At 33.8% G+C, this 27,652-nt stretch overlaps 1 protein-coding gene and 1 long non-coding RNA gene across 5 annotated transcripts in view; one reads left to right on the top strand and one right to left on the bottom strand.

The window, feature by feature from the left end:
- The window catches only part of SHPRH (SNF2 histone linker PHD RING helicase), a 90,615-nt gene that overhangs the window by 14,409 nt on the left and 48,554 nt on the right, over window positions 1-27,652 (top strand). For all 4 annotated transcript variants that reach the window (XM_046005462.1, XM_046005464.1, XM_046005465.1 and 1 more), the window contains exons 5-15: window positions 1,329-1,407; window positions 2,078-2,228; window positions 3,503-3,611; window positions 4,270-4,526; window positions 6,515-7,168; window positions 10,697-10,948; window positions 11,795-11,873; window positions 17,379-17,542; window positions 17,649-17,905; window positions 19,026-19,147; window positions 26,158-26,246. In XM_046005462.1, the coding sequence (XP_045861418.1) occupies window positions 1,329-1,407; window positions 2,078-2,228; window positions 3,503-3,611; window positions 4,270-4,526; window positions 6,515-7,168; window positions 10,697-10,948; window positions 11,795-11,873; window positions 17,379-17,542; window positions 17,649-17,905; window positions 19,026-19,147; window positions 26,158-26,246 (2,213 nt within the window). The remainder of the gene's footprint in view (window positions 1-1,328; window positions 1,408-2,077; window positions 2,229-3,502; window positions 3,612-4,269; window positions 4,527-6,514; window positions 7,169-10,696; window positions 10,949-11,794; window positions 11,874-17,378; window positions 17,543-17,648; window positions 17,906-19,025; window positions 19,148-26,157; window positions 26,247-27,652) is intronic.
- Window positions 12,062-26,684, bottom strand: LOC123941766. The gene is made up of 3 exons (XR_006818351.1): window positions 26,613-26,684; window positions 17,420-17,516; window positions 12,062-12,183 (listed from the first exon to the last, which is right to left on the bottom strand). It is a non-coding gene; the product is annotated as an uncharacterized LOC123941766 (long non-coding RNA).

Genomic DNA, 27,652 nt, shown 5'->3' on the forward strand with positions numbered 1-27,652 from the left:
TTACAATAAAATGCACAGATCTTTAGGGCACAGTTTGATAAATTTGCACAAGTCTGTGTATCTGTGTCACCAGTGACCCAATTAAGACATAGAACTAGATTTTCTCAGAAGGCACTAGCCACCCATGTCTCTTGAAACTTGAAGTGGCTTTCAAATTATGTGTTCTAAGTTTAAAATATATAGCAGATTTCAGATAGGACAAAAAAAGATGCCAAATATCTCATTAATTTTTATATTGATTACATATTGAAATGGTAAAATATTGGTTATATTATGCTAAATAAAATTATTAAAATTGATTTTACTTATTTCTTTTATATCTTTTGTGCAGTGCTGACATGAAATATTTCCATCACCCCAGAAAGTTCCCTCATGGCCCAGTCAGTTCTGCTTCTGCCCCTTAGGAGGCAACTGCTGCCACCATAAATTAGGTTTGCCTCTTTTTGAAACAATAAATAGAATAGCAAAGTATGGACACTTGACGTGGAAGAGAAGTTGGCCTCTTTCAACATAATATTTTTGAGATTTAACCATGCTGCATGTACCAGTAATCCATTCTTTTTTCTCCACAGAACGGATTTTTTTGATTAAATCCCATGTATCATTTAATATTTATGTTCCCTGTGGCTCCCATAAATTGAAGTTTTTATCTTTTAATGTTTTCATTTTATAAACCCTGTACATCTGTATTCCTGTTTCATCTATCAATCCATAAAAAAGACAACAAAAAAATTACTTGCCTTTTCACTGGTGGGTAGAGATGTACTTCCTAATTTGTCAGTTGGTTTAAACAACTTAAATTTTTAAGGGAAAGGATAGTGAAAGATTTTGATTGAAATACACACAGTCTTCAGTGTTTTAGGATACTTTTTCCTCAGTTAAGCAATAAGCCTTTCCTCCTACTCTCAGACCCATCTGAAAGGTTGGGTCTGATTTAGGTTAATGTATTAGCCCACTAGCCTATGTCTGATGAGTTATTTAAAAACTTTAGGCAACTTCTTGAAGGATTTATAAAGGATAAGCTACTCTCCTTAGTAGGTAGGAACTGGTTACATGTACTAATTTTCTTTTCCTATTAAACCTCTGTGATTTGCTGTACTTTGTTTTTCTATCTAACACTTGTTTATGTAGAAAATATTGGTGTCCCAGCAAAGAAGAGAATAAACATAAGAATAATATCTTCAGAAAAGAGTGAGATCCTAACCTTTTCCCATGTGTATGTGGCTTCCCAGGGTATCCCGACTGCTAACTTATTTGTATTTTAATGTGATTGTGTGCAGAAGGGAAGACAAATAGTAACTTACTCTTACGGTTATATTTTTCTTTAGAAAATTCCCTGCACTTCTTATGGCGTGAGATTGTTACATCTGAGGGTTTGAAACTCTACTATAATCCATATACAGGCTGGTAAGACAAACTTCATGAGCTTGGTATTAGAAATAAATACTATGAAAAGCTGTATGAGATTGGTAGCATATGTCTACCAATAACTTGAACCTTTGACAATAACCTGAGGAAGAAATACTAAGTTAAAGTTTTGTTAGACTTCATATTTTTACCATTTTTGTAGGTAGGACAAACAAGAAATTAATAATGCCATTCATTTTTCAGTAAATGAATGCAATATAATAGATTTAAGATGCTTAGTTATTGACATTTAAAGAGATTATATTTAATGTTATGGACCAATTTCTACATTTTCATTAAATATATTAATTTCTATTATAAAAGTCTTAGGAGCCACTAAATATAATAAAATACTGGGTGAATCAGTAGTTATTGTCCTCCTAACTTTTTTATTCACAGACACAAAAGAAGGCAGCTATGCTTCCTGTTATTTATAGAAGAGAAAAACATGATGGGCATTTACCAGTACCACTCTGCACACTCAATTATCAGCTCTGGCAGTTTTTTATCACAGTTCTTTATTCAGGACCTAGGGTTTCAAATTGTTTCACCCTAAAATGTAGTTTAAAAAAAAACTTGAGCTTTTATGGATTTCTTCCAGTTTTTTTTAGGAATAGTATAATTTTTACTTGCATTCCTCTGATATGTTTTTCTTGTTTTTTTCCTTTAGCATCATCCGTGATTACCCAAATGCTGGGCCACAATTGCTTGGTGGCATCTTAGCAGATGAGATGGGTCTTGGAAAGACAGTGGAGGTTTTGGCTCTGATTCTGACACATACTCGACAGGATGTCAAACAAGATGCTCTCACTCTTCCCGAGGTAGGAGGAATACCATAGGGCTGAGAAAGTAGGGGACATATGTTCTCAAAAAGCATCATATGGCCTTAAGCATATGATTATGCTTGGCACTTAAGCCAACACTCCATTTACTCATAGGCTAATGATTTTTATAAGTTATTAGTTAACTTCAAGTGGGCACAGAGAATAGGATGTTTGTGACCTGGCAGGGTTTTTGTAAGTGATGTTGGACAGGTAGGAAGGGGTTGTGCTGTCACTCACCAAGCTTCCTTCTAGTTGGCAGGGAAGCGTTTAGGGGAAGTACTATTACTTTAGTACTGCAAGCCTCCACATTACCATTAAATATTTTTGAGTGATTTTTTTTTTAAATTGCACAAATCACAGATCTGTAAATCATAGAATCTAATAATTAGTAATTAGATTGTTAAATGAATCAAACTCCAAGTTCTTATTCCAAAATGTGTAATTATGTTTAAAAATACAAATTTTAGGGGCACCTGTGTGGCTTAGTGGTTAAGCCTCTGCCTTCGGCTCAGGTCATGATTTCAGAGTCCTGGGATCCAGCCCCGCATCAGGCTCCCTGCTCAGCAGGGGAGCCTGCTTCCCTGTCCCTCTCTCTGCCTGCCTCTGTGCCTACTTGTGATCCCTCTCTCTCTCTGTCAAGTAAATAAATAAATAAATACAAATATTTAAAAAATAAAAATACAAATTTTAGAGTTTATGGGGGGGGGGCAACTCCACTAAGGCAAATATAGCTCATAGCTCATAATTTACAATAACCAAATCTAAAATCAACATACTAGTTAAGGGTATAATTGATTACCTGTAGGGCCCATTGTGCTCACAACTTTAGTGATAATGTGATCTTCTGATAGGGTCAGGTTTGCAGAGTTAACCTTGTAGATTTGAGTACAGAATAGAAAATACTTATTTCATTGTGAAAAGAAAAAAAAAAAAGATTTGTAATATGTAACTGGAATATATAACAGTAAACTGTTGGTAACTTCTATATTAATTCCATATTTAAACAAGCCTTTAAAAGTTGATTTCAGAAGTTCCACACAACATTTAGGTAATTTAAGATAATATGTACAATTTTAAAAAGTGATGGCTAGCAGTAAGCTTCTGAGATAAAAAATAAAGTTTGTATGTATGAATAGTATTTTAGCTCTTTCTTTTCATCATTTTTTACAACTCTGTTGCATCTCCTTAATAGAAGGAGAGTTAATTTTAATAAACAATTCTAGTTACTGAAAGCAAAACACTGTGTGACTACTGAATGTTGTTTATATCAGGGAAAAGTGGTGAATTATTTCATTCCATCACATTATTCTGGAGGAAAAGTAAAAAACACAGAAACCCAGAATATGGAATTTGAACCAAAAGAAAAAGTTCAGTGCCCACGTAAGTATGAAATCTCTTTAAAAAAAAAAAAAAATACGTTTTTACAGTCATCTTTGTTTTAGTTCTTGCATTCCTTATATTGAGCTGTCTTGTAATTGTTATGATTATTATAATTGTTATAATTGTTTACATAGTCGTTCATACTTTGTATAAATGGAGTCAGTTACAAGTCATGTTATCTTAACAAAAGTAAAGATTTGTTCTTTCATTTGATTGCTTCATTCTTTTTTAGTCTAGATATTTCTTGTTCAGTTTTTTATATTTGAATTTCTTTATCTTACATTTTAAACCAGGCTTTGTTTATTCTTAGGCATAGCTACTTCAAATTCTGCTAGCAGATGAATGTTTCCCTTACTAGTGGTAGCATATACATAGATAATTGTGAGAGGTTTTTTAAAATACAATTTTAAATGATAGTTGCTTTGTCAGATTAACAAAATAATGAGTAATTTTTCCTTAAATTATTTCCATTACAGTAATTTGTTAATGAGATAAATTTTTATTACATATTCTTCAAAATGGTGGTATGCAGACAACATATCTTCAGTAAATCTGTTTTATTTTTTCTTAGTTCTTAACGCATATTAAGATTAATTGCATTCTCTTTTTTTTTAATTTTAATTATTTTGACTGAGTTAGCATATCCTTTTGCATATAGCTACACGTGTGATGATCCTGACAGCTGTGAAAGAAATGAATGGAAAGAAAGGAGTTTCCATCCTTTCCATCTATAAGTATGTCAGTTCTATATATAGATATGATGTTCAGCGGAACAGGAGTCTCCTGAAACGGATGCTGAAATGTTTAATTTTTGAAGGTCTTGTGAAACAGATCAAAGGCCATGGTTTTTCTGGAACTTTTACATTGGGGAAGAACTACAAGGAAGAGGATATATGTGATAAAACAAAAAAACAGGTAACAATATTTGTTTAGTTGCTATATGTGTTGCCTTATGGAAGGCATTGACAGATCCCACTTGATACTGAGTCTCTTAGAGACTGAGGGTAAAAAACAAACCAAGAAAATCACATATGGCTGTGACTTACTTTTTTACTTCCTAAATATACATGTCATCAGAGTAGAAACATTATAGCAAATATACTCAATAAGTATTTATGGAGTGAATTGTATATAAAGCATATATAAAGTTTAAAATAACTCTAAAGAATATGTTTTTTAAAGAGGAAGAAATAAGTAAAAGAGCTCCTTCTTTATTATGCTGTTGTCAGCAGTTAAAAAAAATCTGTTCTATAGTTTCGGGTTTTTTTGTTTCTTTGGTTTTTTTTTAAGATTTTACTTATTTGTCAGAGAGAGAGTGTGTAAGAGCAAAGGGACCAGCAGGCAGAGAGAGAAACAGGCTCCCCACTGAGTAAGGAGCCTGACACGGGGCTCAGTCCCAGGACCCTGGGATCATGATGTGAGCTGAAGACAGATGCTTAACCACCTGAGCCACCCAGGCATTGTTCTACAGTATTAGATATCTTACATTTGCTTAGCTCTTCACACACATTTTCAGTTTCTTATGTAAATTCTCATTTTCCCATGTTTTCATCATATGAAATTTTAATATTTTGTTATAAAACTGCTATTTTGGGACTATTAATTTCAAATTTGCTTTTAAAAAAAATAGTTATATAGCTATGCCTACATAAATCAGGTAAAGGAGGCACTTGACTGGCTCTGTCAGAACAGCATGCAGCTCTTGATCTCAGGGTCATGAGTGTAAGCCCCACATTGAGTATAGAGATTACCATAAATAAATAAACTGACTAACTTTAAAAAAATAAATAGGGGTGCCTGGGTGGCTCAGTTCGTTAAGTATCTGCCTTTGGCTCGGGTCATGATCTCAGGGTTCTGGGGTCAAGCCCTGCATTAGACTCCTTGATCAGCGGGGAGTCTGCTTCTCCCACTCCCTTTCCCTCTGTGGTCTCTCTCACTCTCTCTCAAATAAATAAAAAATCTTTTTAAAAAGTAGGTAAATAAATAAATTGGGTAAAAACTAATGACAGGTCGAAGTGTGGGGCTATCAGCTTGTCTACTGTGAAAAGAATGGCAGATTATAAAGTTCATTTTCTGAAGTAGGGAGTCTCCCAACGTTTTCCCCAGCCAGGGTAGGAGGCTGCAGTGAACATCTCTGTATCTAGTAATCCTTCTGTTACTAAAAAAGGGAAATCTTCAATTAATGTCATTCATTTTAAGTGTCCCAACTCCTCTGTTCAACCTCAGCTCTGATATTACTTCTAGGAAGCTGTTGCTGGCACGTACCACCCTGTCACAGCTCCTCTGTTATATACCCCTCTTACAGATTCCTGTACTGTTGTTTCACTTTTTATTGTTCTTCCATTTCCAAAAGAACCCCTTGGAGACCCGGAGCTAAATACTCCTCATATTTCTGTCCCCAGCATCTAACACTATGCCTGGCACAAAATTGGCATTCAGTAAATAATTTCAGAAGGGGACACAGGTAGAAAGGACAAAGAAGGAATTTATTTGCTAATTGCAGTAACTAGTAGATTAGTGTTCACTTTCCTTAAATGCTATATTTCAGTATTTCCTATGTTTATAATGGCCCTATTTGTGTATTTGTGTATTATAAAATATTAGTCTTTTATTGATTGAGACAGACTATAAATTATAAGAGGTTAATGTCAAAATATTAGTAGCTCCCTATCTTTCTAATTCTTGTTCTCTTCAAATTTTACTTACACAGTAGTAGAGCCTTCCTTTTTAGACCTGCAGACTACAGAGGGCAGATTGAAAGCCACCAATCAGGAATGATTTACCCCTGGGAAAATGGTTGCAAAGAGTAACTTGGATTTTTATGGAAAACTCATAAGAAAGGTTGGGAATTTAATTTCAGAAATGTAATTATGTTGAAATAAATTAAATAATATTTTTCATAGGTAGTAGGGAGTCCAAGGAAAATTCAAAAAGAATCCAGAAAATCAGGGAGCAAAGACACAGATTCTGAATACTTACCATCAAACACATCTGATGATGATGATGATCCTTACTATTATTACTATAAGGCTCGGAAAAATCGTAGTAAATTCAGGAAAAAGCCTGTTCCATCCACAAAAAAGGGAAAAGGTCAGCCTAACATCAATCTCAATTCACAAGATCAGTGTCCAGCTACCAGTGACTCTGGAATTACTGATGTTACCACATCTAAAAGTACATGTATCTTTGAAGGAAAGCAAGAACATGCAGCAGGAGACCAAGCTGAATCACCTGCTGATGGTGATATGCCACAGTCTACTGTGATGAGTCCCTGTAATTCCTCTGATTATCGCTTTGAGTGCATATGTGGTGAACTTGACCATGTAGACCGTAAACCTCGTGTTCAGTGCCTGAAATGCCACCTGTGGCAACATGCAAAATGTGTGAATTATGAAGAGAAGAATTTGAAGATTAAACCTTTTTACTGCCCCCACTGCCTTGTTGCGATGGAGCCAGTATCAACGAGAGCAACTTTGATCATCTCACCCAGTTCCATCTGTCATCAGTGGGTGGATGAAATCAACAGGCATGTGAGGTCATCATCTCTTCGAGTCTTGGTAAGGCAGTTTGGGCTCTTGAAAGTGATGGGAAAATGTCAGTTTTTGCTTCCTTGTGATAATTTTTATCATCTTTGTCACTTTATTGTTTATCCCAAAAATTAATGAGATAATATGAAATCAGAACTTTAGGAGGAAATTGAGAATAAGAAATAAAACTACTGTTTTATTTCTTCACTCAAAATGGAAAGATGTGAAAGCTTTTGAAAAAGTTCATCATGTAAAGAAAAAAAACTTCATACGTGCATTCCTATTCTTAGACAGAAATGCAGCCCAAAGGCAGCATTGTGTAACAGTAGCTACTTGTCTGATCTCCACCCTTTAGCTCCAAAATCTTCCTTTGAATCCTCAGTTACCTCATCTATAATGTAAGAATTTATTCATTCAACAAATACTTACTGAGCACCTGTAATATACTAGGAATTCTGCTAAGTTCTGAAAATAGTACCCCTTCACAGACTTACTGTGAAGGTTAAATGATATAATAAAGTGCTGGTACATTGTACATTGTAGTTTACTAATGTTGGTATTTTTTTTTAATTGAAGTATACTTGACATACAATGTTACATTAATTTCAGGTATGTAACAGTGAATTGACAATTCTGTATATTAGCTATGCTCAACCATGATAAATGTAGTCAGCATCTGTCACCATGCAATGTTATTGCAGTATTATTGACTGTATTACCTATGCTGTACTTTTCATCCCTATGACTTATTTATCTTATAACTAGAAATCTGTACTTCTTAATTTTCTTCACCTTTTTCACCCACCGCCTCAATTCCCTCCGCTCTGGCAGCTACCAGTTTGTTCTCTGTATTTATACTGTTTTATGTCTCTTTGTTCATTTGGTTTTTAGGGTTCCACATACAAGTGAAATATGAGATTTATCTTTCTCTCTCTGACTTCCTTCCTTGAGGCTAATACCTCTAGGCCCATGTTGTCACAAGTGGCAAGATCTCATTCTTTATTATAACTAATATTCCACTGTATATATATGCCACATCTTTTTTATCCATTCATCTGTGAGTGAACACAGGTTGCTTCCATAACTTGTTAATAGCGCTGCAGTAAACATGGGGGTAACTATGTCTTTGAATTAGTGTTTTCATTCTCTTTGGGTAAATGGTGGAATTCCTAGATCATACAGTATTTCTGTTTTAATTTGGGGGTGTTTTCTACAATGGTTACACCAATTTGTATTCCTGTTAGCAGTGCACCAGAGAGTTTCCTTTTTTCCACATCCTCACCAACTGCTAGTTATCTTTTTTGATACTAGCCATTCTGACTGGTGTGAAGTTATAATCTTATAATGGTTTGATTTGCATTTCTGTTTAGTGATGTTGAGCATCTTTTTATGTGTCTGTTGGCCACCTGTATGTCTTCTTTGGAGAAATGTCTGTTCAGATCCTATTCCTATTTAAATCAGATTTTTTTTTTTTTTTTTTTTTTTTTTGGGTATTGAGCTACATAAGTTCTTGTATATTTTAGATATTAACTCCTTAATGGACATATCACTTGCAAATATCTTTTGCATTCACTGGTTACCTTTTTGTTTGGTGGTGTTCTTTGCTGTGCAAAAGGTTTTTATTTTGCTGCAGACCAGTAGTTTGCGTTTTGTTTCCCTTGACTGAGAAGACGTATCCATGAATATGTGGCCAAGGCCAACATCTAAGGGGTGGCTGCCTATATTTACTTCTAGGGTTTTTATGATTTCAGGTCTCACATTTGGGTTTTTATTCCATTTTCCCCATTTCCATTTATTAATTTTTATGTGGTGTAAGAAAGTGGTTCACTTTTATTCTTTTGCATGTAGCTGTCCAGTATTCCCAGCACCATTTATTGAAGACACCGTCTTTTCTCCATTGTATATTCTTGCCTTTTTTTATTGTAGATTAACTAACCGTATAAGCAAGGGTTTATTTCTGGGCTGTCTGTCCTGTTCCATTGATTTTTTGTCTCTTTTTGTGCCAGTACCATATTCTTGATCACTTCAACTTTGTAGTATATCTTGAAATCTGGGATTGTGATACCTCCAGCTCTTTTCTTCTTTTGCAAGATCACTTTGGCTCTTCAAGACCTTTTGTGGATCCATACCAGTTTTAGGATTATTTGTTCTATTTGTTGTTCAGAACAAATACAGAATACCAACCAACAGAAAAAAAATGCTTTTGGTAGTCTGATAGGGATTGCATTGAATCTGTGGATTGCTTTGGGTACAATGGACATTTTAACAGTATTAATTTTTTTCAATCCACAAGCATGGTTTATCTTTCCATTTGTTTATTTCATCTTCAGTTTCTGTCACCAGTGTCTTACTGTTTTCAGATACAGGTTTTTAACCTCCTTGGTTAAATTTATTACTAAATGGGACCATTTTCCTAATTTTTCTTTCTGTTACTTTTTATTAGTGTATAGAAGTGCAATATATTTCTGTATATTAATTTTGTATCCTGCAACCTTACTGAATTTACTAATTGGTTCTGATAGCTTTTAGGTGGAATCTTTAGGGTTTTCTGTATATTCTGTTACATCATCTGATAATAGTGACAGTTACACTTCTTTCTTACCAATTTGGACCAGTTTGGGTACCTTTTATTTCTTTTTCTCATCTGATTGCTGCAGCTAGGACTTTCAATACTACGTTGAATAAAAGCGGTGAGAACAGACATCCTTGTCTTATTCTTGATCCTAGAGGGAAAGCTTTTAGTTTTTCACCATTGAGTACAATGTTAGCTGTGGGTTTGTCCTATATGGCCTTTGCTATGTTAAGATATATTCCCTCCAAACACATTTTGTTGAGTAATGTTAGTATTCTTCACTCCCTTTCTTCTTCCTTCCTTCTGTCCACACAAATGTCATTTAAGATTTTCAATATTTCAGCTACTATCATAGACATGGAGAGAGAATACAGTAAAAAGTAAAATACCATCTTTGCCATTGAGGAGCTCTGTTTTGTGTAATAAATAAACCTCGGTTTAAATCTAGGCTCTGCCAGTTTTGAGCAAGAAACTTCATGTTTCTTATGTGTGGGATGGGAATAATAATTACTAACAAGATTGTTATTGAAGCTAAGAGATAAAGCTCAGCTTAGTGTCTGCAACATAAAAGGCATTCACTAAATCATAGCCCTTACTATTCTACTTCATACCTTTGTGCTTTTGTACCTACCTACCTACCTACCTAGAAGTCCTTTTCTCCTTGCTCCACCAGGGAGAACTCCTAAATGTTCTTCAAGATCTACCTCAAATTTTCACTCCTCTGAATTTACCTTCTCAGTTCCAGCATTGGTCTTTCTCCTTTGCTACCATTTTTACTTCTGTTATATCTTCTTTCACATTGCTTATGTCATTGGTCTTTCACCCTAAAATGTATCTTTGTCTAGGCATGTGTGGAATGTATCTCACAGCATGTTTGGTACTAAACAAACAGAAAGGGCTTGGTAAGGATTTAAAAGAATGAATATTTTAGTTATCTTTTGATGAAACTTTCTGCAATAATTTTGTCTGTGCTGATTATTGTCTAGGTATACCAAGGAGTGAAGAAAGATGGTTTTTTACAACCTCATTTTTTGGCTGAACAGGATATAGTTATCATTACCTATGATGTCCTTCGTTCAGAACTAAACTATGTAGATATCCCACACAGCAACAGTGAGGATGGGCGTCGCCTACGGAACCAGAAGCGCTATATGGCCATTCCAAGCCCCCTAGTAGCTGTGGAGTGGTGGAGGATCTGCCTTGATGAAGCCCAGATGGTTGAATGCCCTGCTGTAAAAGTGAGAATTTCAACAAAATCTTTTGAGCATTGGGGAAGAAAAAAGAGGAAAGAGATTGGGGAAGCTGTCCATAAAAAATGTAATAATTTAAGTGTAATTGACCCACAGTATTGATATTGGCCAAAAGTTTGCTGTTAAACACAATACATATGCTTTTCTCTTGTGCCATGAACTACATAACCCTTAGGAATTATTTTGGTACTATGTGAATTATTGCTCTGTTTGCAATGCCTATGTGTATTTGAATAAGATGGCAGTTTTTATATGGTGCAATGAAATTAAACCTGTTTGGGGACTTTTATAAGCATTTCTGCTAAATGGAAATCTCATCATATAGGTAGTCTCTGATAGCTTTGGGCCAAAGTCCAGCAGTTTTTTATCAGAGAGACCATATCATAGCAGACCATGCTACATTTAGACTGAGTATTGATTCAGCCTTTGTTCATCATATATCTTTATTACATCTTCTTTGGCCAGTTTTTAACATAAATTCAATTTATGAATCTCATCTATTAGTATATTGGTTCACGTATGAAGGATGGGGTGGTTTAGGGGGATATATCAGTCATTCAGGGAGCCTTTTCATTTTACATGAACTTGAACTACCCTTCTTTTGGGGAGGGCACATAGCAGCCTGCTACTAATGAGAGCCACTGTGCTAGAAGATGACCCAGTGATTTTGACATTCAAATTTGAGTGTGATAACTATTGAATAAGAGTGGATATGTCTGACCTGAAGCATGACTTTTCATGGGCTGTTTTCAGGAGTAAACGTATTCCTGATTTGCCCTGTCTTTTTTTTTTTTTTTTTTTTTTCTTTTTTCTTTCATATCTCTCTCTCGTTAGGCTGCAGAAATGGCTCAGCGCTTGAGTGGGATTAATCGCTGGTGCATCAGTGGCACTCCGGTGCAGAGAGGGCTAGAGGGTAATGTATGCTTTCCCACATTTTGCCTGTATTTAAAAAGCTTGCTTTTCTTAAAAACAAGTATGTTTAACCTTTGTTGAAATCCTTACTTAAGTGATTATACATATATTTGTATTTCACTCCTAGTGGTTTCAAGCATTTGTCTTTGAAATGGAATTAAGTGGCTTTTGTTTTTATTTATGAGGACAGATACACAGTGAGTAGTACCATGGTCCTAAGTCGAACAGTCATTGTGCCTTCCTCAGCAGTGTAGATGCAGGTCTCAACTGAACTCAGAGTTCCAAAATGGTAGGTATAAAACAGAAAGAACCTAAGAAGAAAGAGAGAGAGGAGAAGGAAAAGGAATTAATTTCAGTTGGCTGTATCTATAAAAACATGGATCATAATTTTCATTGGCTGACCCATAGTGGATCCCAATTTTATTAATTGTAGAAGTTACAAAGTATTCATAGCTTTATAAAATACCACTCCATATGCTTACACCATCATTCCTTCAGCTGTTCCTCTTGGACATTTAGATTGTGTCAAGTTCTCCCCCGCTCCCACACACACATTTTAACTCATGCTTCTGCATTCATCTCACCCATATAACTTATTCTTCCATAGAGCAGACACTGCATTTTTACAAATTTTATTCAAGTTGTGAATATTTAAAACTAAAAGTTTTATTAAATGTTTTACTTAATTTTCAGAAAAGCTGTCATTAAAGTATAATTATAAAATGTAGATATTCTTGAAGTTCTGTGACAGGTGTTCATCCTTAAAACTATCTATATAAAAAAAATCTTTCTGGAAATTCAGGTTTTTATACATTGTTTTCAACAGGATAACTTGCCACTTTTTAAAAATAAAAATATCAGCATTCATGACTGCGATCTGAAAAACAATTACTTTTGATGATTAATTTTAAGAACAAAGTGTTTTCTAGGAAGGTTATAAGTATGTATTTTAATATTTGTTTAATTTTAATTATTATAATTTATAATATATATGTTTAAATTACTATATATTATAAATTATATAAATTTGTATAATTATAAATGTAAACTAAGTATTTATAATTTTAGTAAATTACATTAAGATACCCATTTGTACAATAATATCAGGCTAACTAAAAGGCCAAATTTAGTGGTCTGCTATTATATTTGGAAACTGCCCAAATTATAGATGTTTAGTTGTTACTAAGATGAGCTAAAAAAAAAAGTTAGCTGAGAGGATACAAGAAAAAGAAAATGAGTATCATATTTACATTTTTAAAATTTTAACATTAAAAGAATATGGAGAGTGATTCCTCAGTTTCCTGGGTAGGTTTTTTGGATATGTAAGGTGTTGGCAGGTGTTTAAGCACTTATTATAATTTAACAAATTCTTGAGTATATTTTTTAATTCCACTGTAGTGTTCATCTATATATAAACTGTATATATGTAATATATATAGTTATATATAGTTTGTTATATATATTATATACTATTTATATATATAAATATGTATTTATATATATTCAACTATATAATTCATTTAGTGTTACATTAGTTTTAGGTTTACAGTATAGTGATGCAGCAGTTATATGTATACATTACTCAGTGTTCATCACAGTAAGTGTACATTTTCACCCACCCCCCACCATCTCCCTTCTGGTAACCATCAGTTTATTCTCTATATTTAAGAGTCTGTTTTATTGTTTCTCTTTTTTTTTTTCCATTTGTTTTGTTTCCTAAATTCCACTTATAGTGATTCCACATAATGAAATCCTGTAGTATTTATCTTTTTCTGACTGACTTATTTCACTTAGCATTATATACTCTCTAGGTCCATTCATGTTGTTGCATATGGCAAGACTGCATTCCTTTTTTATGACTGAGTAATATTCATAAATATATATATGTGTATATATATATACACATATATATATACCCCATATCTTCTTTATCCATTCACCTGTTGATGGACACTTTCACAATTTGGCTGTTGTAAATAATGCTGCAATAAATATAGGGATACATATCTTTTTGAATTCATGTTTTTGTTTTCTTTGGGTAACTACCAGTAGTGGAATTACTGGATCATATGACAATTCTATTTTTCATTTTTTTGAGGAACTTCCATACTGTTTTCCACAGTGGCTGTACCAGTTTTCATTCCCACCAAGACTTTTTTTTCTGCATCCTCACCAACATTGGTTGTTTCTTGTGTTTTTGATTTTAGCTATTCTGACTGGTGTGAGATGCTATCTCTTTGTGGTTTTGATTTGCATTTCCCTGATAATAAGTGATGTTGAGCATCTTTTCATGTGTCTGTTTGCCATCTGTATGTCTTCTTTGGAGAAATGTCTCTACAGCTTTATTGAGGTATAAATGACATATAATAAAACTGTAAATATTTAAAATATAAAATTTGTGATCTTTTGACATACATATATATCCATGAATTTATTTACACAGTTAAAATGATCAGCCCCAAAAGTTTCCTTGAGCCCAAACTACTTGAAAAAGAGCTTTTCTAAACTTTCTGGAAATACAGTTCATCTTTCATCTTTGCTTCCATAATTCCCTGATGTCTTTAACACTATTATGCTTCATTGTATCTCTTCTTTTTGTAGTTGTTGTAGTAGAAATCTTAGCCTGCCAGGACTTACTGTGTTGTAGTTGGAAATGGTAGTCTCATTTGGTTTTTTTGTTTTATTTTGTTTTTGTTTTTGTTTAGATTTTAGAACAGGGTTTCTCAACCTTGGCTCCGTTGACATTTGGGACTAGGTATTTTTTTGTCAGTACCTGTGCGTTATGCATCTTAGTGTATTTAGCTTCCACCCACTAGATGGCAGTAACACTTCTGTAGTTCTGACACGTATGAATATATTTTGGACCTTGCCAGATATCCCCTCAGGGCAAAATTGTACCACTCTGCAACAACCAGGTTGACTACATATTGAGTTTTATATCCACAAAGAAGTTGCATAAACATTCACAGTTTTATTTTCCCTAATTTGTAAGGAAAATGTTTTAAGATTAATTATAATGAAGTATACAAAAAGTAAAAAGCACAGTACCTGCCAGATTCTAAATATTCAATGAATAGTAGCTGCTTTCAATGTTGCTTTTGTTCTTATTATCCATTTATATATTCATGTATTCATTTTAGCTTCTTTGAGTACCTTGTGGTACATTTATTGGTTCATTTATTCTTTGTGAAGTATAATAGCAAAAAAAATAGACAAGGTCCCTGACCTTCTTGAGCTTACAGCTTAAATGGAAGATGTATTTGTTAAGTACTTAGACAAGTATAAGATTGCAGTCAAGATAACTTTAATGTATGAAATAAATATAAAATTCAAGCTATAATAGACTTTGGGAAAGATGTCTGGGTCTGTGACATCACATAATAGAGATACAGAAGGAGGGGCGCCTGGGTGGCTCAGTGGGTTAAAGCCTCTGCCTTCGGCTCAGGTCATGATCCCAGGGTCCTGGGATTGAGCCCCGCATCAGGCTCTCTGCTCGGCAGGGAGCCTGCTTCCCCCTCTCTCTCTCTGCCTGCCTCTCTGCCTACTTGTAATTTCTGTCTTTCAAATAAATAAATAAAATCTTTAAAAAAAAAATAGAGATACAGAAGGAAATGATGGCTGGGCAGGATCTGAAATACTAATATGAGCCAGGTAAAGAGGGAGGGAAGAATTCTCTGTTGTAAAGGAAGTAAAATATAAAGTTCAGGCAGGGAGAACAGAAGGAATCAGTGTGGCTATAGTAAAAGAGCTAGGGAAAACACAGTAGGTTGAGAGACTATATAGTTGAATATAGACCAGACCATGGAGGATTCTATAGGCCATGATAAAGAATTTTATTTTCTTAATGAATAGTAGAAGCTACTGAAAGGAGTTAAACAGAGTAGTTGAGAATCATCTCAAGTTGGCTACTGTAAATAATCTAGATAAGTGATGCTGACATTTCTGATTTGAAGTAGGACTGTCCTGAAGAAATGGACAAAGTGGATAAGAAAAAAAGTAATAAGGCATAGCAGTGATCAGGAGATGCCAAGTCTTCGGACTTGCATCCATGGACAGTAACATTATTTACAAGTGAATAGTACTAGAAGAGAAGCATGTTTGGGCAAAGAGATTATGAATTTGATTTTGGCAGATTTTGGCATCTTTAGGACCTCAAAGAGGTAGCACCTAGCCAACTGGATTGATTTTAACAGAAATGTATATAATATATCCGTCGATGTCTGCATATAGACAGTGTATCTTTCAGATGTTAACTGTCAGAAATCATCAGAGTAACTTAATTCAACCTAAATATTTGTTGGGCATATTCAGAATAAAGGTAAAAACAATTTTCATGATTTCCAAAGAGAGTATAGCCCAATTTGAACATGTTTAACAATAAAGAAAAATATCAAGAACATTATACTTAGCCATAATCTTCATTTGAAGATAGATCCACTGTTCCATTTTTAATATAAAGGTTTATATATTTATCCTCATACTAAATGCATCATTTTGTATTCTTTTTTTCATTGTATCCTAAGCAGTTTTCCAAAATGTTTTAAAAATTCATCATAAATATGAAAACTGTGTAGGGTATGTTAAGTGAGCAGAAAATAGTATATAAAATTGAGTGTGCCCAATTGTGAAATACATAACAAGTACCATGCAGTAAATCTAACAAACACAGGACATACTGGATTGGGAAAAGAAAGCTTTTTGAGGCGCCTGGGTGACTCAGTGGGTTAAAGCCTCTGCCTTCAGCTTAGATCATGATCCCAGGGTCCTGGGATTGAGCCCCGCATCGGGCTCTCTGCTCAACAGGGAGCCTGCTTCCACTTCTCTCTCTCTGCCTGCCTCTCTGCCTACTTGTGATCTCTGCCTGTCAAATAAATAAATAAATAATCTTTTTAAAAAAAGAAAGCTTTTGTGTTATGGAGAATACTACATAATTTATTTGATCATTGTTTTATCATTTTATCATCCCTTTATTTGAGTCATTTTTATTCTGTTTGTTGTTGCTATGAATATCATCATTTGGGTTAATCTTGTCTCTATTTTTTAATCATTGTTTTAGTCTTATTTCCCCAAAGTAGAATCATTAGACCAGAAAGTTTAATGAATTATCACCTATGTCATTCAAACTTATTTTCAAATCCAGCAAGTCTTACATCCAGTAGTTTCAGTGTCTGACTCTTTTTATGTATCTCTTGATCAGGTTCACACAAGTGAGTCATTTTCTAGTTTTACTTCTGATGGAAATTCTGGACTTTTGAATTAAGTAAAAGGTTTATGTAATGGTTTCACATTTTAGCTCCTAGCACAAAATCTAGAGCAAAGTAAATACCCAGAAGTGTAAGTCAGAGCAGAATTAACTTCCAGATTCAAGAGTCTATACAAACCATATTCTAATTCGTGGAAAATACCATGTAATGTATAATGTCTGTGAAAGTGGTTATTCAGAATAGTAATGAGGAAATATAGAAACAATTATTCTCAATATGCTCTTTTCTTATTTTGTTCTCAGATCTTTTTGGGTTGGTGGTCTTTCTTGGTATTGAACCTTACTGTGTCAAGCACTGGTGGGTTCGACTTCTTTATCGCCCTTACTGCAAGAAGAATCCTCAGCGCCTCTACAGCTTTATTGCCGAGATACTCTGGAGGTCTGCAAAGAAAGATGTGATTGACCAAGTCAGTAGGATACATTTTTGCTGATTAAGGACATTACAAGAGAAGAAAGAGTTGGGATAGAAGTTAAATTTTCAGGTGAAATCATTTTTTTTTCCTTTCCCGACAGATCCAGATACCTCCTCAGACAGAAGAAATCCACTGGCTTCACTTTTCTCCAGTGGAAAGGCATTTCTATCACCGTCAGCATGAAGTGTGCTGCCAGGATGCTGTAGTAAAACTCAGGAAGATTTCTGACTGGGCACTGAAGCTCAGCAGCCTGGACAGAAGGACGGTTACCTCTATCCTGTATCCACTGCTGAGGCTCAGGCAGGCCTGCTGCCACCCACAGGCGGTTCGTGGAGAATTCTTGCCACTCCAAAAAAGGTTTTATTGTCAGTTTCCTTATACTGCAGTTGATAATGTAGTAGTGATAGACAGGAAGCTATTAGCTACCTAGCCCACAGTTTTATTCAGGGGTGTTTTAACAGAGTTGTCAGTTATTTTTAGTAATGTGGTTTTTCTTTGGTATGGAACTCCATTTATGAAAGAGTCACTTACCAAACTTAGTTTCATGGTTTTGAATGTTTCTTTTAAAGTTAGAACTATTTTGGGCTTTTGTTGTTTTGTTCTGGGTTTTTTGTTTTGTTTTGTTATACTTCAGATATGACGGATACTTTTGTTCTTATTATATTTCTTGTTTCCCACATCAGGGAATTAGATGAGTTAGAATACCATTACATATTTTATTTGTAATTGTGCTAAGTCTATCTGTTTGATTATTTCATCCTAGTAAGGCTTTTATGTTCACAGTAATCTATGATGCCAGAAAGTTTTCCTTCATCAGACTGTGACTCAGCAACTGGCTTTTTTTTTTTAGCACCTAGTATTAAAAAGATGATGTATTATTAAGAAATATGAAAAGGAATTTTTTTTTGTCTTTGCCCTTACGCAGTTGATAGGCAAATAAAGAAGATGACAAAGATTATAAATTTCTTTAATGTAAGGCAAATAAACATATTTTATAAGAGGTACATATAAATGGCTACAGACAGAATATGGAAATAATTGCTGTGTAAATCGTTCATGTTAGACAGCCTTTTGGTGGAAATGGCATTTGATCTGATCCTTGAAAAGTATTTCTTTTCTTATGGATAAAAAATTCAGGCCCATGGAGATTAATTAAATTATAATACTAGGGATTCACACTTAATCTTACCTTCTGACACCCATACTCTTTCAAATATATCATGTTGTGCTTCATATATTAGGAAAATTTTGTAGTTCCCTTCTCCACTGACTGAACGGGGGAAAAGGAAAGAATGTTGGGATCAGATAGAATGCTTGCTAAAATAGTAAGAGGCAAATGAGTTAAAAGTGATAGTGGTAAAAATGGAGGTGTAGAGAAAGATCTGAGGATAGACAAAGACTATAAGAGTGATACTCTTGATCTTATGTGATGAAATCTAGGATTTTCTTTTCAGTTCTGATCTGCCTTTTCTTTTAGCACCATGACAATGGAAGAGCTGCTGACATCTCTGCAGAAGAAATGCGGAACTGAATGTGAAGAAGCACATCGGCAACTAGTTTGTGCTCTCAATGGCTTAGCAGGCATCCACATCATTAAAGGTAGAAGGTGATTGCTTTGTTATCTCTGATTTTTCTAAATACTTAATAAGACAGATTAGTTATAGTAGAAATCAAAATCCCCCGAAGAAAGACAGTCTCACACACTACTGATCTTAATTTAGGTAGGTTTACACATATGGAGAGTACTTATGCTGAACATTTGAAAAACTTTCAAAGTTTACATATGCTTTCACCAAACATTTCCACTTTCGAAGTTTGTTGTTGTTGTTGATTAGGGAAAATAGATTTTGAACAAAATTTGGCAATAAATTATTAACCTTACTTAGTCTGTAGTAGTGAACAACTGAAATCAAGCTAAATATTTAGAAATAGAAGAATGGTTAAATTTTGACACATTCAGGGCATCTTAGTCATCAATTTACAAAATAATGTTTGTAAATTCATTCTTTCAGTACGTAGTAGAGTGTTCTGTACCAGTTACGATCTCGTAATAATACAGTAAAGCTGAGTAAGGTCTTCGATCTCGTGGAGCTTAAATTCTTAACAAAGAGAGAGAGACAAATACGCAGTGTGTATGGTTACAGTTAAACTGTTACTATTATGCACAAAATTAAGCACATTAAAAGGGAATCTTTCATGGAAAAATGTTTAATTGGTGTGTCTCATCTCTCAGGGATTATCATTTTTTATTGCCTAATGTCCAGTGACAGTCTGTTGTTCCATATATTTTGTATGTTATTTTACTTGTTTCAGAAAGGAGGGTAAATTCATATTCCCTGTTATTTTGTAATAACAGAAGAAGAAAAGCAGAAGATACTTAACTAGCTCTTTTAATGAGCACCATTTAGTAAAACCCTTGCCACATAAATAGGAGAATCATTAAGCTGTATTTTATAGCCTCGAGAGAAAAAAAAGAATTAAACATTTTAGATAGAGACATTGAAACAGTATTTTAGACTTCTAGAGATGTGCATTTCAGTATTTGATAAAAAAATACACTTAAAAAAAAAAATACACTTAATAATAGGTTAGACACCGTACAGAAAAAAATCATTAAAATTAAAGAATAAAGTAGAAGTAGAAGCCATTCAACATGAAAAACAGAATAAAGACTGAAAAATTTGAAAAGAGCATCAGTAAGAGTGTAGATAACTTCAAGTAATGTAATATAAAATGTACTGAAATCTCTGAAGAAAAATACAGGAAGAAATACAAAGTTATATTACGAAAATGAATATTACATACAAAGTTATAACATGAAAATGTAAAGTATAGAACAATAATAGCACAATATCTGTGAGGAGAACACACAGGCATGTAATGTTGTGAAGTTTTTATACTATATATGAAGTGGCATAATATCATGACAGTAGACTGACAAAGATATATGCTATATAACCTAAAGCAACTACTGAAAACACAACAAAAAGTTAGAGGTAATAATCTAAAAGATGAGTTAAAAAGTAATAATGAAAAATGCTTAAAGAAGAAAAAATAGTGAAACAAAGAACAGCTGAGACAAATATAAAACAAACAGCAAGATAGTAGATTTAACGCCATCCATATCAGTGATCCCATTAAATGCAGTGGTCTAAATGACCCTTTAGGCAGAGATTTTCAAAATGGATTTTAAAAAACAATATCTGATAATACACTATTTACAAGAAACCCTCTTTTTATTTAAAGATGCAAATGTAAAAGGATAAAAAAAGATACACCATATTAACACCAATCAGAAAAGCTGGAGTGACTGTATTACCACCAGGCAAGAATACTCCCAAGGATATAGTGTTATTCTATCACTGGAAAATAATCCTAAATGTTTATGCACCTAAAACCAAGGCTTCAAAATAAAACACAAACTGATAGAACTACAGTGAGAAGTAGGCAAAACTACAGTTATAGTCAGAGATTTCAACATCCTTCTTCCAATTATTTTTTTTTTTAAAGATTTTATTTATTTATTTGATAGACAGAGGTCACAAGTATGCAGAGAGGCAGGTAGAGAGAGAGAGAGGAGAAGCAGGCTCCCCGCTGAGCAGAGGCTCGATTCCAGGACCCTGGGACCATGACCTGAGCAGAAGGCAGAGGCTTTAACCCATTGAGCCACCCAGGCGCCCCCCTTCTTCCAATTATTGACAGAACAAGAAGACAAAATAGAGGCATGGAAAACTCAACACTAATAACCAATTGACATAGACACTTTACCCCACCAAATAATACATATTCTTTTCAAGTGCACATGGAATGTTTACCAAGACAAAGCTTGTTCTGGGCTGTAGACCAATTCAGAAAATTTAAAAGGATGAAAGTCTTAAATACATTCTCTGACTACACTAGATTTAAATTGGATGTCAAACAAAGAAAATGATGTCAAACTGGAAAGTCCCCAAATATTTTGAAACTAATTAAAATAATTCTGAATAACCTTTGGGTTAAAGAACAAAAGGGAAACTGGCAAGTGTTTTGAAGTGAAATAAAATGAAAACATAACATTGAGAATTATAGAGTCTTGATTAGTAATTAAAGGGAAACTGAACACCGACTTAGAAAAAAAGTTGTAAATCATTGGCATCAGCTTATACCTTAAGAAACTTAAAAAAAGAAAGCAAATGAAATACCAAGTCAGCAAAAGACGGAATATAATAAAGATAATGCAGAAATCAATTAAAACGAAAATAAAACCAGTAGAGAGAAACGATGATAATGCAGAAAAAGATAATGCAGAAATCAATTAAAACGAAAACAAAACCAATAGAGAGAAACGATGAAATCAAAAACTGATTCTTTGCGACGATCAATAGTTATAAACCCCTATCAAACTGTTTAGGGAAGAAGAAATGACACAAATTACTTTTATCAAAATCAGTAATGGGAGAGGTGACATCATCACAGAGTGTACAGATACTTAAAAGATCATAAAAGAATTTTATGAACAACTGTATGGCAGAAATTTGACAACTTATATAAACAAATACTTTAGAAGTACAAATTACCAAAGCTTACTCAGAAAGGCAAACCACCAAAACTGACTGAAAAAGAGATAGATAACCTGCATAGCACTGTATCTATTCAAGAAATTAATTTTATTGTTAAACAACTTAACCACAAAGAAAATTCTACGCCTGGGTGATTTCCTTGGGGAATTCTACCAAACATTTAAGGAAGAAATATCAAATCTGTATAAACCCTTCCAGAAAATTAAAAAGGAAAGAATAATTTCCAGCTTATCTTGAGGCATCATCCTGATTATGAAACCATAGGCCAGTATCACTCAGAAACATAGATGCAAAATTTTTAAAAAATTTTAACAAAATGAATCCAATAATAATTGGATAATAATAATAATCCAAAAATAATTATGTTATGACCAGGTGGAATTTATTCTGGGAATGCAAGGTTGGCTTAATATTCAAAAATTAATTAGTATGATTCACCAAATGAACAATTAAGAAGGGAAAACCTTGCAAATATCTCAATAAATGTAGGAAAAGTACTTGACAAAAGTCAGCATCTATTCCTGATTAAAAACTTTTCAGCAATCTGGGTATCAAAGAAAACTTTCTCACTTTGATAAAAGACATCTATAAAAGATCTACAGCTAATGCTATACTTAATGGTTGAAAACTGAATGTTTTTCTGAGATCATGAACAATGAAGAATGTCCCATCACCACTTCTCTTCAACATTGTACCTGAATTCTCTTCAGTGCTGTTAAGTCAAAAGAAATAAAAGTTACCAGTTTGAATAGGAAAAAAAGTAAAACTGTCCTTATTTACTACAATATGATTGTCCATGTAGGAAAACTACTAAAACTAATAAGAGAGTTCTGAAAGGTTACATCATGCAAGAAGAGTATAAAAATTTTATTTTGGGGCGCCTGGGTGGCTCAGTGGGTTAAGCCACTGCCTTTGGCCTAGGTCATGATCTCAGGGGCCTGGGATCGAGCCCCGCATCAGGCTCCCTGCTCGTCAGGAAGCCTGCTTATCCCTCTCACATCCCCCTACTTGTGTTCCCTCTCTTGCTGTGTCTCTCTCTGTCAAATAAATAAATAACATCTTTAAAAAAAAAAATTATTTTACTCCTATGTGCTAGAAATGAACAGTTAGAAATTATGACAATGCCGCTCATAGTAGTATCAAAACAAAATAAGAAATACTTAAGCATCAACTTGAAAAGAGATGTGTAAGATGTTTATAGTATTCACAGAAACATTGAAAATTACAAACATTGCTGAGAGAAATTTAAAGAACACCTACTTATACCATGTTCATAGATCAGAAAACTCATTACTGTTAACATGCTGATTCATCCTAAATTGATGCATAGTTAATGCAATCAAAATTTTCCAGTCAAAATTTTAGCAGACTATTTATAGCAGTTTACAGGCTGATTCTGAAATTCACCTAGAATAGGCAAATCAATTTTGGAAAAGCATAAAACAATTGGAAGATTTACACTACCTGAATCAAGATTTATTTTAAAGCTGCAATAATCAGACGGTGTGACATAGGAATAAAGATAAGCGAGTAGGCCAGTGGACCAGAACAGAGTCCAGAAAGAGTCCCACTTACTATTTTATGTTCATTTGATTTTTCGGCAATGATACAAAAGTATTTCAGTGAAGAAAAGTTGGTATTTTCAGTACATGGTGCTAGAACAATTAGATACCTTCATTCAAAAAAATAAAACTTCAGTGTTGCACCATATAGAAAGTTCATAATACAGAGAATAGTAAACCAAAATTAAAACCTAAAACTATAAAACTTAGAGAAAAACACAAAGGATAAAAAAAGTTGTGATTAAGGATTAGGTAGAGATTTAGAGATGACTCCAAAAGCACAGTTCATAAAAAAACTGATACATTTGACTTCATCAAAATTAATAACCTCTTAGGGCACCTGGGTGGCTCAGTGGATTAAGCCTCTGCCTTCGGCTCAGGTCATGATCTCAGGGTCCTGGGATCGAGGCCCACATTGGGCTCTGCTCAGTAGGGAGTCTGCTTCCCCCTCTCTCTGCCTGCCTCTCTGCCTACTTGTGATCTCTGTCAAATAAATAAATAAAATCTTTAAAAAATTAATAACCTCCACTTCTCAAAAGGCATTTTTAAGAAAATAAAAAGATAAAGCATTGAATAGAGAAAATATTTGCAAATCACAAGACTGAGAAAGGATTTGTATTCAAAATATGAAAAGAACTATTAAAAACCAGTAATAGGAAAACAACACAAGGAAAATAGGCAAAATGTTTGGACAGATTTCAGTCAATATATAGAGACGCCGAAAAGCATGTGAAAAGATAGGTATTCATCATCATTAGTCATTAAGTATATGCAAACCACAAGAACATCTCAATATGCCTTTATGGAAATGGCTTAAACAGATTAAATGTTGGCAAGGATGTAGAAACAAGTAGAATTCTCATTCATACACTGATATTGAGAATATGAAATTGTACAGCCATCTTTCTATTACTTCATTTACTCATTAGCTTCATTTCCATGACCTCAGCTTACTTTTATAATAAACTTGGAATGATTTCGGTGCCTTTGTCTTTATTTTAGAATTACTCATTCTTTGCAGAAATTTATTCTAATTTTTCTGGTAACTTTTCTGGCTGAACGTTTTAAACTTACGTGTTTGCAACTTTAATGAATCATTGAATACTCTGTTCAACAGAGTCTCTTGTTACTCATCTATTACTGCATTTTTAATAACATTGCATGGTTTTATAGCTTTTATGCCATAATGACTTTGGGGCCATTCTTATACACAATGAGGAAATTACTGATGTAAATGTAAATGTGCCTTTTTATAAAATCTACCTTTAAAACCTTTAATAGCTTTGGTTTAGATAATTTTATTTTAGTCTCTCTAAAACTAAGTAGAATATAATTCTTAAAATCATGTAAGTATTTCATAATGGTGAGGTAATGTACAGTTTTAAGCACTTTTATAACTTCGTATATACAAATGCTTCTTTATATCTACACTGCTCACAAAATTTATATATTTAGCATTATATCGTTAGAACTAGAAAGGCCTTTTTTGATAAATTCCAATTCTTTTGACCTTCTCACAAAGATTATTAATCCACCACTCTGCTTGGGTAGTCACGGAGATAATTTACCAATTTTCTTGTAATTTACCTGATAAAACTTTAAAGAAATTAGTTGCCCAGAGAAGTTTGTGGTTTTTGACTTCTAAAAGAAATGTAAAATAAACTGCAAACTCAAGGGATTTGTTTGTATTATATACAAACATATATGTATGATATATAATGTATGTTTTAAGTTCCTCACTGATTATGGTTTTAAAAATATAGTATTATTCCATCTTGGTACAATGTGTTTTCTGCACATATTTTTTCGAGAAATTTGCTTGGTTAAGTGTCAAATTCAGTACTATTTATTTACTTGGAAATGTTAGTGCCATCAAGTGGCAAAGAATGGGTATTTCTAAATTTGGCTTAAGCTTGTAAGCTTAATGAATATACCTATTTTTATGTGTTTCCCAGAAGGCATGTATTTTTTAAGTAAAAATTTTTAAAAAGATAAGCAAATAGTTCAAATTCAACTGTTTATGTTATAGTTTAGTCATTTTACTGTCTTTTATAAGTATGGTAATTATGAAAAGAGAATATTTTTTATCTGAGAATTAGACATAGGTTGATCATAGTGTTTTGAATATTTATTTATAAAGTTGTTCTTAATTTCAAACATCAAAATGACCACTAATTGGCACCCTTTAACACCAGTAAGAGGAAAGTCATCTAAATTAAGAGTTTATTCAGTTTGTTTTTCAGTATAATATTAAAGCATAAGTATATCTCATTTGTGTTCTATGCTATGGAATTAGCAAATGGAGTTAATCAGCTTTTTTACTGGTACAGTCATATTAATACAAGTCAAATTCCTTTTCTTTTAAAAATAGTGGGGTATAATCACTATGATATTTTACAGTAGACATTTCTAGATAATAGCTTACTAGATCACATTGGGAGCTAAATATATGGCTTTCTTATGCTTTAAATACATTTTAATTCTTCAGGTGAGTATGCCTTAGCAGCAGAGCTGTACAGAGAAGTGTTGCGTTCATCTGAGGAACACAAAGGAAAACTTAAAACGGATTCACTCCAGGTAAGTGAGCACTAAACAATTTCAAGTGTATAGTCTTTATTTTTTACAAAAGAATTTTTCATGATGATCTTCTCATTTAATTTTTGGAGGTCCCTTATGGATATTTGAATTATAACATTTATTTTAAGTACTGAATCTCTTCTCTTTGTTAGTCCTGTCCAGTGGATCATACACAAGGCTCTGTAGCCAAATGGTAAATAAGGACCACTTTTATTAATCTTCCTAAGTTTAGGCTTGAGTCCTTGATAGAACTTCTTTATCATACACAATCAAGACCTTGGGATCCACATGTTCACATGTGCCTCAGCAAGTATTAGTAGGAATGTTTGGGGGAAAGAGAAGAAAATTAAATACAAGCCTACTTACATTCTGTATGGGTGAGGATTACAGAAGTCAGACCTTCAGTCTTAAGCAAATGTGTTTGCCTCATGGAAGAAAGCAGAAATACAAATGGAACAGGCTCCTGAAAAAAAGCGGAAGTAGAAAAGTGGGCGAGAAGACAGCTAAGTCCAGTGTGCCTGAGTTCGAAAGTGAAGAGTAAGCAGTCAGCCTGTTTCTTCCTTTGGGTTTTAATAATCCTGTGTACTGTAAACCATGGCCCACTGAATGTTTGGTTCTTTTGAGTGAGATTAGCCACTCTGTTGTGTTTTGGGGATAAAATATGTAAGGGGATAGAAAGAGACAGGTGTTCTCCCCAGTGTGTTCCACCACCGTGTTCAGGAATCCTCTTCTACAAGCACACATGGAGAAGAGGAGTGGAGTTTCTACCACTTTGTTTCCATAGTGTCATTTACAGGTTCATTGAAATCCATAGCCAGACGGAGTAAACCTTTATAGTCTCAAACCACTAGCAGCAAATCAGATCTTACCAGGACTCTTTTTTCCTGATTATCCTTTAGCCATTAGCTGTCTTCCCAGGTAAAGAGCCAAGTTAATAGATGGAAATTACTTATTTCTCCTCACAGCCCTTGACTCTAGAGGGAGCCTCTTAATCAGCTGCAGACTCAATATCATAGTGAGAACCCTGGCTTATACCAAACAGATGCAGTTATCTCCTTTTTCCTATACCATTTTTACCTCTAGCTTCTCCCCTTTTCAGCCATTAAGTTCAACAGATCCAGGTCATAGCTGTATTCTGATATATTTCATTGTTCTTATTTTTATCATAATTGCTAGACTTATGCAGACTCATTTCCCAGGAGAGGAATCAATCGAGTCTGGGCAGTCTTTCTACTTTAGTAGACTTACTTGGCATAATTGTAGTTCCCTATATAGACAATAGCACATATACTAGAATAAATATACCTATATTACACATTCACCTAAATGCATAGACATATTTCATAATATTTTTTTAAGACAGTGTATTTTAATTGAAGACTGTTTATGCCATCATGAATTAAGAC

Source organism: Meles meles, chromosome 5 (genome assembly GCF_922984935.1).
Source record: "Meles meles chromosome 5, mMelMel3.1 paternal haplotype, whole genome shotgun sequence".
Lineage (NCBI taxonomy): Eukaryota > Metazoa > Chordata > Mammalia > Carnivora > Mustelidae > Meles > Meles meles.